The following is a 12349-nucleotide window of genomic DNA, read 5'->3' as shown; positions in this document are numbered from 1 at the left end:
CGTCGGAATATTTTCCATTACGCCGTTTTTATTAATAAAATTGAGATCGTTAACTAACGGTAACTTTACAAAAAAAAAACGGAAAATACAGTTAATAAAAAAAACCTCAAAAAATCATACCTACCTGATTATTTTGTTTAACAGTTCGAACTAACCGTTAACAAAACTGCTAGAAAAAACAATATCAATCATAACCTGTAGTAATACACATAACAAGGACGACTTTTCTTTTATTCAGCTTTTTTCAGGTTCTAGGTAGGATTCTTGAAGAAACAGGGGCTTCCACAAAGGATGACATTTTCATGACGACCTGAAACCTGAAGACAAAATTTATTTTTAGCATTATTAATAGTTTTAAATGATATTTAATGATTTGACAATTGTTAAGAAATAAGTCTTTGAAGTCTTATCTACTGTGGGATACCGTGCATTCAAAATCTTCTCCCCGAACTAGCAAGCTGGTCATCACCAATTCCTAAATGATTGTGAGCCGAACAGAAGGAATAATACTCGAAAGAGGGAAATAAGGTGAATTGGCTAGGGAAACACTCTTTTCTACCGGCCTTACACAGATGAGAACAACTTCTTGAAAATGTATATATTTCAGTAACGAGGTTTCCTACAAAATACAAATTGTTATTGGCGTACATGCATATAAATAGTAATTGTTAATAAAGAAATTAAACAGTTGAGGGTTTTATCAATAAATGAGTATTGTTGTGAATCGAACCATTGGTTTAGAAACATGTACCATCGAGAATTGAACAAAGGCTTAAAAGGTATTGGAACTCTAGCTTTTGTAGGTTTAGCAGGTTTTGCAGGATTTGGAAACTCCAGGTTTTGCAGGTTTAGTGGATCATATTTTATTGCTGTTGTGAATCGATAAATAAAGGTTCAAAAGGTACTGTTGTGAATTGGCAGATAAAAGGTTTAAGATACTGTTGTGAATCAAGTATACGGAACTTACAATCTAGAAAACTGTGGCACGGCGAAAAGTTGTTTGAACTGAAGTCTAAAGCAATTTAATTCTTCTGAAATAAATATTTATCTGGTTAAAGTAATTTCACTGTTTATTTGTAAATGATTCACTGAAAATTATGTTTAAATTGGTTCTTTTAATTGCCCCCCCCCCTTAATCAGGCTAGGGGGGGGCCTGGCCCCTTCCTAGTTGCGCGCCTGGACTAATTTTACTGTTTATTTGTAAATGATTCACTGAAAATTATGTTTAAATTGGTTCTTTTAATGCACTTTGCTCCATGAGGTTTTTGTTTATATCTACGCGAAAGCCTTGGAAATGTTTGGTTTGGTAAGTGGACGGAGGGTCTAACGGAGGTACAGTTTGTCAGAGACGACCTTACAACAGGGTAATTTTAGGGGTATGGTTCACAATGATATTTAAGGGGCAGCTTGTCAACAACGATTCCTGTACATAGAATTCATCAGATTTTGAGAAATAGAAAAAATTATGATTTTTCATGGTAATATTGAAAATAATAATAATAATTCTAGTAAAACTAATACAATACAAAAACAATACAATAACAATAAAAGGAGCCAAAAATTCGCCACAAACTTATACTTTCTAATCCTTATATTTTTAATATGAAGCTGTAAAACATTAATATTCATATAATATCAAAATTCATGGAAATGCTATAGGCTTCTTAACACGTCAGTTTTGACATCAGGTTCCAGTATATATTTTTTTTTTATTTTTAACAAAGAGACTTCATTTTCATTTTAAGGTTCCTTAAAATGGAGAAAAGAAATCAACAATATAGATGTTAAGGTTAGAAATTAGAATTTGAGGAGGGTGTTCCGCATTATAAACTTTGCTAATTTTTTACTTTTTTAAAGGGAGTGTTCGCGAAAAATGAAAGAGGGTATAGGCTTAACGCGATAAAAAAGCGCTTTTGATCGCTACTAATAATTCAGAAAGATGCAAAATTCAACTCGGATCGTAAACAAATCAATTTAATTCCAAACAAATCGTTCAGATATTACATCGGTTATTTTTCGACGCATTTGTAAATAGTTGATATTTCATAATATTTTATATTTGTCTTGATCTGAGAGTTACTTTTGAAAACATTTATTCGTGTTTCGAGGATTTTTGATAATGCAGACGACATATTTTCATATTTTCCAGGAATGTTCGAAAATCCAGCGCCGGCGAAAATTATTTAAAAAAAACCAAAATCAAATAGATTATGAAATATTAACTATATACAAATGCATCGAAAAATAACCGATGACTATTGTTTGGAATATCTGAATGATTTGTTTGGAATTAAATTGATTTGTTTACGATCCGAGTTGAATGTTGCATCTTTCCGAATTTGTATGGACGCTGCGTTCTTCGGTGTGAGTAGTTTTTAACAATTTTTTCCTTATAGACGCAACAGATAGAAGTAAGATTAGTAGCGATCAAAAGCGCTTTTTATCGCATTACGCATTAAAAATACCCCCTTTCATTTTTCGCGAACACTCCCTTTAAAGCTAAGCTTTTTGACGTTTAGAGACAATAAAGTCAACAAATAAAACCAGTTCCAAGTCAAAGTAGAGGTTATGCCATTCGCATAGTATGAATAGTAGGTAAATGTTAAAATAAAAAAGTTGGAAATTTGTCTTCAATCTTTCAAAGGTGGAAGACGACATTTAAGAACGTATCAAAATAATTTTTGAAAAACAAATTACTTCGAGTTGCTTGTTTGTGTTTGAAAAATACTGAAAATAATAATAATAATAATGATAGTGATAATGAAAATTAATTATCATCAATTTTTAATCATTAAAAATTGACGAAATGAAATTGTGGATTAACAATAAAACAATATCCTGACAAAACCAAACTAAGAAGACTGATCAACACCTTTGCCATATTAACAAGGAAACCATAAACAAGACTGCCATTGTTTATATAAACAGTGGTACCCAGAAATCAGTGGACTGACTGATTGTTGTCTTCTTTCTTTTTTTACGAAAAGTTTGTAATTTGTAACTGATTTAAATCTTAAAATGTGTTCTGAACATTTGAAGTTATAACAATTAAAGTTCCTTGCATTTTTTATTCATAGTTATTTATGTATTAAAAACCATGATCTGGTGATATTTAATGAGTTTTGGTCGTCATGTCTCATTATATTTGGTTAACCCTGTATGTGTAAATCATTGAGTTTAAAACAAATTCAAATCCATTCTGTATCACCTGTATCAAAAACAATTCGAATTATTTTCTAGGAATTTTTTTCTACAATTTTGATGTTCCATAAACCTTCCCATGGGGTCATGTGATGCCCATGGGCCCGATCGGTTCAGCCGTTTACGTCACCGGTTTCACACAAACCAACAGTCTTTCCTTTCGGTATTATTTTGATTCGTAGCTACAAAACTTCTGATCAGAAATGTTCTCTTTATGAAGAAGGGTAAGCCTTTTTAGATTTTATTTTGTCTTAAGCTTTAGGTTAAAGGTATTTTTTTAAAATGCTTTTTTGTAAACTTGTCTTGATGCAAGGGTTATTTTAAAAAGGTTAATAACAAACCATAAATAAAAAGTATAAATAGGTTTATTCACAATGGCTCCCTTTAACCCCTTGACCATTATCATCGAGGACAGAGAACTCGGTGCGTTTATCTCTTAAAAGTATTGTAAAAAAACGTTGGAGCGTTGGTTAGCGTGCTGTTTGAGATCAACGCGGATGACATCACATGTATTCCTAGAAAATCTAGATTATTCTATGGAATTCACAAACCCGTCATCCTGGATCAGTCCAAGGTTTCAAAGGTTACGCTGTGAATCCTTAAAATTACGCTTACAGTCCCTTAAACATTTAGGTTTACAAGTTCTCTATTTAGGTCTCTTAAATAATATATTCATGATAATGGAGAAATTTTATTAAACATTAAACAAAATGAAAAGAATGTTTAAAGTGTCCTGTTTAGTCCAGGACTTCATAAAGGACTTAAGGAGAACTAACAACTTATTTTTCAACACAAAAACTATAAGATGACAAATCATTAATAAATAGTTTTAAGAAAATAAACTGATAAAACCACTCCACACCATGGGTCTTGTTTCCTGCACACATTTTAGAGTCAACATATTTTAGGGAAATATTTTGGTTTTTGGTTTTTAAATTTTGGTTTAAGGCTTCATTTTCCCCCTTATAGAATGTGATATTCTATTCGCTATGAATATTAGCTTATAACGATAAATTTTTCTCATGTTTTTTGATGCATGATAAACAAATAGTATTAACATTTACTTGAAGATCCAATCATTATGTGAAATGGGTTTGTGTACACTGCACAATTGTTGTGTTCAAGTTGGGAAATTAACCGATTTTTAGGGTGTGAGAAGGATCAGAAAATGTTGGAAATTTCCCCGGTTGGAAGGGGGGGGGGGTCGATTATAAAAATTAAGAGTTTTCTGTTGAATTTGACTTTAAATGTTTCCTGTTTTGAAGACCACGGTGCTTGTTGTGGATAGTCTCCAGTGGACTATTCTCTAATACTCTTCTCCTCCTTCACCCTCGCCTTCGAGGCTGTCCATACCAACCTCCTCATAATCCTTCTCCAGGGCCGCCAAATCCTCCCTGGCCTCGCTAAACTCACCCTCCTCCATACCCTCTCCAACATACCTTCATAGATAAATAATTGTTTTGGAATATTTTACTCTGTTAGTACAGTGATAACCATAACACAATGGAATAAGAAGACGACATATAGTTTTGCTTATTGAATCACTAATTGAGTTAAATGGGTTTGATTACACTGCACAATTGGTGTGTCTCATGCTCATCGTCGACTTTTTACAGTTATAACTTGATTCGAAAAGTCGTCTTCCTATTTCAGAGTTTTCGTCACTGTAGAAACATTAACATATTGTGTTTGTAAGGTTTGAACAAAATTTCAGGGTTTTTAACCGAGCCCCCCAAAAAAGAAAAATCTTTTTAAATGATATGAGATCATTCTTGAGTGGGGCACTGCATTTTACGACGTCTCAAAGGGAAATTTCAAATTTATCAGAATTTTTTTTTTAATTGGTTAAAACACAATTTTTAGACTTTAAGGACAAAAAAAATAAAATTTCAATGAAAGAACTAAAATACCATGAATTCTAAATTTTATAAAAATAATTACATAATTACCAGTGAACGAAGGCCCTCTTCGCGTACATAAGATCAAACTTATGATCTAGACGAGCCCAGGCCTCAGCGATGGCGGTGGTGTTTGATAGCATGCACACCGCCCTCGGGACCTTAGCGAGGTCACCCCCGGGGACAGCTGTTGGGGGCTGATAGTTGATTCCAACCTAGGCAGGGAAAATATTGTTAAAATCCTCAAAATTACTTTAGAGTATTGTAACTTTTTGCCGTTTTTACTCAATATGCATACTGTACTCAAAATTACTTTAGAGTATTGTAACGTTTTGCCGTTTTTACTCAATATGCATACTGTACTCAAGTATTGTAACGTTTTGCCGTTTTTACTCAATATGCATACTGTACTCAAGTATTGTAACGTTTTGCCGTTTTTACTCAATATGCATACTGTACTCAAGTATTGTAACGTTTTGCCGTTTTTACTCAATATGCATACTGTACTCAAGGCCGACTTTTGTGAGACAAAGAGCATTTTGTAAAGTATGTACAGACTACAAGATAAATCATACCCTTCTAGTGAGATAAATGTCCTGAGAGTCAAATCATCGAATCAATCTTCATGTAGATAAGATGTTGGTAAAATTAATTTTAAACGATAAGCATACAAATATATTCGCAGGAACCCCTCAATATTTTGTTCAATCTTTACAGTCGTCTTACAAATTTTATTTTCACGCTTTTCAGATGGAGTACAGGGAGTACAGGGCAACTTTGGACATTGAATATTACGCTGATATGATAAGGTTTTCAGATGAAGTATAGGGAGTACAGGGCAACTTTGGACATTACGCTTTAATGATAAGGTTACTTCAAATCAACTCACCAATGCTTTTTGGATAGATTTTGAATGAATAAATAAATTCTTGTAAAAATATTATTAAAACAAATATGAAGGACTGTTGCATGACGGAATTAGGTTTATCACGAAAAAACAACTCCCAAACTAGAGCAATAGAGGTCAGGGGTAGGGGGGATCGAGGTAATGGAAGGTGTGTGGGGGGGGATTGACTCAGACCCAAATTATTAACTTTTCATGGGTTCCGAGTGACCTATTCCGAGTTACACTGCAAATAAGTATGGTGCCTTACCTTGAACCCTGTGGGACACCAATCCACAAACTGAATGGATCGCTTGGTCTTGATCGTAGCAATCGCGTTGTTCACATCCTATAATAGGCGATTATTTGAATACAAACAAATCATTAGTTGTAGAAATTGATTTATTAAATTCATTTGGGTATTCGGCCTAATTGAGATTGTAATGGTTAGAATAGGGGAATAATTATTCCTTATAAGTCTCTATTGGTGGTATATTCCCTCCAAATATAGTATAGGGGGGGGTGGGAATAAACCATGAGGAGGGAATAACCTATACTAACCTTAGGGACAACATCGCCTCTGTACAACATACAACAAGCCATGTACTTTCCGTGCCTACACAAAATAATTAATAAATTTTTACATAAACATTATTTGATGAATGTTTGCCTCAAGTTATGATTTTTTGAATAACTGAAATGATAAATAATAACATTGTAAAAATTGACATTTCTTGATTTGATGGTTTGGATTGATCACTGCTTATTACTATATACCTGGGATCGCATTTAACCATCTGATTTGCAGGTTCGAAGCATGCATTGGTGATCTCTCCGACACTCAACTGCTCGTGATAAGCCTTCTCAGCAGAGATTACAGGGGCGTAGGTTACCAGGGGGAAGTGAATCCTGATAAAAAGAAAGTTTAATTTAATGATCCTACTCCTTCTTTATTCCTTCCGAAGTACATAAACGCCTCTGAAGAACATAAATACCTCCAAAGAACATCCCTCCGAAATACATAAATTACTTCTAAGAACATGAATCCCCCCAGACTGAATGCTTCCCTCTTAAACACATAAATCCCTCCCAAGGACATAAATCCCTCTGAAGCACATAAATCCCTCCGAAGAACATGAATCCCTCCTACCTGGGGTAAGGAACCAGATTGGTCTGGAACTCGGTAAGATCAACGTTAAGAGCTCCGTCGAACCTCAATGATGCGGTGATACTGGACACGATCTGACCGATCAACCTGTTAAACAAGAAAACAAATAGAAAATTTATTTTCAGAAAAGTTTATGAAAGTTCACAACATTTTATGAAAATTCAGAAAATTTTATGAAATATCAGAAAATTTTATGAAAATTCAGAACAATTTACGAAAATTCAGAACATTATATGAAAATTCAGAAAATTCAATGAAAATTCAGAAAAATTTCTGAGAATCAGAAATTTTTATGAAAAATCAGAAATTTTTATGAAAAATCAGAAAATTTTATGAAAATTCAGAAAAGTTTTTGAATTCTACATTCTACGACAAGTAACACGAGTTGCAGAGAAAATTCTTTTAGTTGGTGAAATTAAGTTAAATCTATATTTTAGGTGATTTTACTTTTCCAGACCCATTTCATTTTACAAATAAATATTCAAGCTACAGGTAAAAATAAATTTGCTTAATAACAACATCAAATACACATAATATTGCATAAATGTCGTCTTCCAAATTTAAAGGGTTCTAAAAAAGGAAAGTTTTAAGAATAGATTTGACCAGGTCAAGAGCATGAGCATTACATTTAAGTCAATTAAAAGTAGGTTAATGGTTGTGTTAAACATTGTATTTTGCAATATTTTACACACATTAGACTTTTTTAGAAGCTCTTGAAATAGCATTTACTGATAAAAAAATATAATTCACTATGTATAAAATAGAATTCCTGCATGCTCGTGGTATCTGTTTAATTCTGTGGTTAAATTCACTATATATTGTATAAAATAGAATTCCTGCATGCTCGTGGTATCTCTTTAATTCTGTGGTTAAATTATTAAGTTGAAAATGTAAAGGAGTCTTATTTTAAATTATCCTTTAAAAAAACTGCTGAAAATACGAATAATCAATTTAAATGTTATGTAAATTTTTTGTTATTGTTATATTTTTTGTTATTGTTATTGTACAGTATTTAGTTTAGTTGACACCATCCTCTGTCTATTAATGAGTCGATCAGTTTCTCCATCTGTCCTTCTACTTATCTAATCACCTATTCAGGTTTGAGTAGGTTGGGTAGTCTAAATCCAAGTTCCTTTTGCATATATCGTAAATCGCCTAAATTCCGGCCATGTTCAATCTGCCGGCTATTCTCTGTTTGTAATATATGTTTGTGTTCGTAGTCTGGTTTGTCTGTTTTGTTACCTATTCAAGTTGGAGTAGGTCGGATAGTCTAAGTCGAGGTTTCTTCTGCAAATGTCGTAAATCGCCTAATTCCAAACCATGTAAATCTGCCGGCGGTATTATGGGTCCCGGCGGTATGTTAGTTACATGATGTGTCTGTCTAGTACCTGTTTAAATTTACATATGTTGGATAGTTCAAATCCAAGTTTCTTGTACAAATATCAAATATTGCCTAAAGTCGGGATATGACCAATCTGCCGACTTATATCAAGTGTACACGTGTGTATGTACCGTTCGTATCAATGTCCTGTGTTTATTTCCTATATGTACTGTTTTTATGTCCTATATGTACCTGTGTTTATTTCCTATATATGTCTGTGTTTATGTCCTATATGTACTGTGTTTATGTCCTATATGTACCTGTGTTTATGTCCTATATATGTCTGTGTTTATGTCCTATATGTACTGTGTTTATGTCCTATATGTACCTGTTCAAATTGGTGTACGTCGGATAATCTAAGTCCAAGTTTCTTTTGCACATATCATAGATCGCCTTTCCAGCAATCACATGGCTATCTGGCTTTTAGTTTTTAGCAAGGACATTAGGAAGTCCGTGATTCTAGTATCCGCCCCCTTAGGCTCAAAAAAAAGGGGAGGAAAAGGCTTTAAAAAATTGCTTTAATCTTAAAGGGACTGTCATGTGACCTGCGCATTTATGCAGCAGAGACAAGGAAAAAAAATTGGAAAAATTACGTTATATCTCAATTCAAAATTATGTTGAAGGACAAGGAACATGTCGGAATTTTTTTCCACCTTCTTTCAACGATTTGCAAAAACTTAGGGACCCTTTATAGGGTAAAAACAATTCAAAACAATTCTCCTAGGACTGTCTGAATTCATGGACTCCTAAAATATTGTCGGGTACACTTAGCATCCCTGTTTGTCAGGCTGTATATCTGTCTGTTCGTTTACCTGTTAAGGTTTGTGTACGTGGGTCTGTCAATATCAAGATTTCGACGGCAGATGTCATAGATTGCCTCATTATCGACCATGAATGCGCAGTCGGAGTGCTCGAGGGTGGTGTGGGTCGTCAGGATAGAATTGTAGGGTTCCACTACAGCAGTCGCAACCTAAATATCAACCAGTCCAACATCTTTGTAGGATTCCATCTTTTTTGTTGATATTTTCAGGATTAATTCTAAGTTTATAAATAGGAATTTTTAGTTTTCAGTATAATTTAGTTATATTTCAGACCCCTGGATAGTGGATACCTGAGGTGCGGGGTAGATAGAGAATTCTAGTTTAGATTTCTTCCCGTAATCAACAGACAATCTCTCCATGAGTAGTGAGGTGAATCCGGACCCAGTTCCTCCTCCAAATGAGTGGAAGATCAAAAATCCCTGAAGACCTGTACAGGAATCCGCCAACTTCCTAATCCGGTCCAGGACCAGGTCAACGATCTCCTTGCCGATAGTATAGTGACCCCTGGCGTAGTTGTTGGCTGCGTCCTCTTTACCTGAAACCATTTGGAATAAAAACAAAAAGTAATTTTTGAGAAAAATATCGTTAAAACAACATAGACATTACAGACTTTAGACTAAGGTACTAAATGTGATCTATGTACTGTGTACTTTGTACTGTGTGTACTATTTACTTTGGACTGTATGTACTGTGTACTGTATGTACTGTGCACTGTATGTACTGTGTACTGTATGTACTGTGTACTGTATGTACTGTGTACTGTATGTACGGTGTACTGTGTGTACTGTGTACTGTGCGTCCTATGTACTGTGTATACTGTTTACTATGTACTATGAATACTGTGTACTATCTACCATTTACTGTGTACTATGTACTGTGTACTATGTACTGTGTACTATGTACTGTGTAATATGTGTGTACTGTGTACTATGTGTGTACTGTGTACTATGTGTACTGTGTACTATGTGTACTGTGTACTATGTTTACTGTGCACTATGTGTGTACTGTGTACTATGTGCTGTGTACTGTGTACTATGTGCTGTGTACTGTGTACTATGTGCTGTGTACTGTGTACTATGTGCTGTGTACTATGTGTGTACTGTTTACTATGTACTGCATAATCTGTTTAATGTTAACTGTGTACTGTGAACTATAAACTGTGAACTGTGAGCATTTATGTACTGAATACTGTGTAAACTGTAAACTATGTACATGTGTACTGTGCACTATGTACTGTGTACTGTGTGCTGAGTACTGTGTACGGTGTACTGTGTACTGTACCTGTAATAAGTTGTTCTGGGTGGAAAAGTTGTCGATAAGTTCCAACTCTTACTTCATCAACTACAGTTGGTTCAAGATCAACGAAAACAGCTCTAAAAATTCAACAATACAACCCTTTTTTTAAATGGGGAAGATTGTCCGTATTCATCAAGAAAAAAATGTATTTTGTAGCCTGTGAAGAACATCTGACTAATTTGGAAGTTGGAAGTCGAGAAAAACTCTTGTTTTAGTGTCAAAAGTCGACCCAGTCGAAAGTTTGTCCCAGAGGTTGGGAAAAACTCTGAGGAAAAAAACTGACCTTGGAACATGTTTGCCGGCTCCAGTTTCTGAGAAGAAAGTACTGAAACTATCATCTCCTGCCCCAGCTGTCTTATCACTGGGCATCTGACCGTCAGGCTGGATTCCTGAACAATTTCACAATTCATCAACTTTTTCTTCTTTATTTTGTTGTATGCGTTTTTGAAAAACATGATAAAAAATGAAATTTGACACTTTGGGAAAACAATTTCATCATTTTGTTCTCCAGTAAATGGTGTTTCATGATTTCATGACAATAATCTTTAATTATGTTTAATAAAGCTCAGACAAAAAGAGAAATGTCAACCATAACGATATCAACAATAACAATATTTTAAAATAATATTCTGGCAACCAGCCTGTCCAACGTGGATAGAAATACATTCCCTCTAAACAGGAAATAAATTAATCAATCAATCAATTAATCAATTAAACTTGGTCAAGTGGAAACATAATTTCTTCTAATTCAGGATTTTTCCAGATTCTGGTTCAGACACTACCTAGTACCTACCCAGGCAGTAATTATTATTGATTAATTTTAAAAACTTAGTTAAAATCAAAAAAGATGTTTTGTAAAACTGATGGACAAATTGTCACTGCAAACAAAAATTTGTTCTTTAATTACTCAAAAAACATACATTAAACCCCCACCTTAAGGTTTTTTCTACATTTCCTACAATAAACACCCCCCCCCCACTTCAGGTGCTTTCTACATTTCCTACATTAAACCTCCACCTTCAAGTGTTTTCTACATTTCTTACATAGTATTGTCCTTAAGAGGGGTTCTATAGTATTAATAATAATTTCACAAGTTTTAATTTCGGGCAAATTTTACAAAGATTTTTACTTTTAGATTTTTTCTTTTTTAAGAGAAAGAGGGGTGGTAGTCATTTCCCTCCAAAGAAAATCCCCAAAACACTGAAAAGTTGCATTACTTTACAAGACTGATTCGATATTGAAGTGGTCTTTGATTTTACCTACTAACTCAAATCTACTTTTTCCTAGCACTAAACATGTGCATGTTAGAACTGTGAAGCATTTGATTTAGTTTTGGGTTTTAAGAAGTAATTGGCAAAAGTCTCATAGATTTTTTCATGAGAGCTTGAACCTTCGGATAACTGTAAATATCCTATAATAGCATTCAGTTTTTTTTTTATCAACTAAAGATTTGAAAAAGTTTTTAAAAAATGGCTCTTACATTACTTAGTTTAAACTTTTTTTTTTAATATTTATTAAGTTTGAATAAATAGTTATTCTTGTTGAAAATGACCTTAAAACAGAAAATGTAAGTCACGAATCCTTAGTAATTCGTTAATAATTTATGTTTAAGTTTTTACTTTACTTTTAGAGTTTATAGGCTTAGTTCTAGGAAAAAAAGGAATGGAGGACGGGAAGGGAGAAGGCAAGGGGGGGGGGGGG

The 12349-nt window shown here is 33.9% G+C and overlaps 1 protein-coding gene and 1 long non-coding RNA gene across 6 annotated transcripts; both read right to left on the bottom strand.

The window, feature by feature from the left end:
* Window positions 1–317: 317 nt before the first annotated feature.
* Window positions 318–1006, bottom strand: LOC111697826 (uncharacterized). The gene is made up of 2 exons (XR_002764391.1): window positions 968–1006; window positions 318–619 (listed from the first exon to the last, which is right to left on the bottom strand). It is a non-coding gene; the product is annotated as an uncharacterized LOC111697826 (long non-coding RNA).
* Window positions 1007–3872: 2866 nt separating this feature from the next.
* On the bottom strand, window positions 3873–11068 carry LOC111697806 (tubulin alpha-1 chain). 5 transcript variants are annotated; one of them, XM_023467934.1, is made up of 12 exons: window positions 10932–11068; window positions 10634–10725; window positions 9643–9887; window positions 9409–9501; window positions 8860–8924; window positions 7133–7237; window positions 6760–6891; window positions 6544–6598; window positions 6254–6331; window positions 5151–5314; window positions 4451–4640; window positions 3873–4073 (listed from the first exon to the last, which is right to left on the bottom strand). In XM_023467934.1, exons 1-11 carry the CDS (start codon window positions 11015–11017, stop codon window positions 4508–4510), a joined length of 1248 nt encoding a protein of 415 aa, XP_023323702.1. In that variant the 5' UTR covers window positions 11018–11068; the 3' UTR covers window positions 3873–4073; window positions 4451–4507. The 5 variants fall into 5 exon arrangements, with proteins under 5 accessions (XP_023323702.1, XP_023323705.1, XP_023323704.1 ...); XM_023467937.1 differs by lacking the exon at window positions 8860–8924 and adding an exon at window positions 8539–8603; XM_023467936.1 differs by lacking the exon at window positions 8860–8924 and adding an exon at window positions 8393–8457.
* Between the last annotated feature and the right edge of the window lie 1281 nt (window positions 11069–12349).

The sequence above is a fragment of the Eurytemora carolleeae genome, unplaced genomic scaffold, assembly GCF_000591075.1.
Source record: "Eurytemora carolleeae unplaced genomic scaffold, Eaff_2.0 scaffold135, whole genome shotgun sequence".
NCBI classification, from domain to species: Eukaryota; Metazoa; Arthropoda; class Copepoda; order Calanoida; family Temoridae; genus Eurytemora; species Eurytemora carolleeae.
The sequence above is the reverse complement of the archived record's forward strand: the minus strand, read 5'-3'. Positions and strand labels throughout refer to the sequence as shown.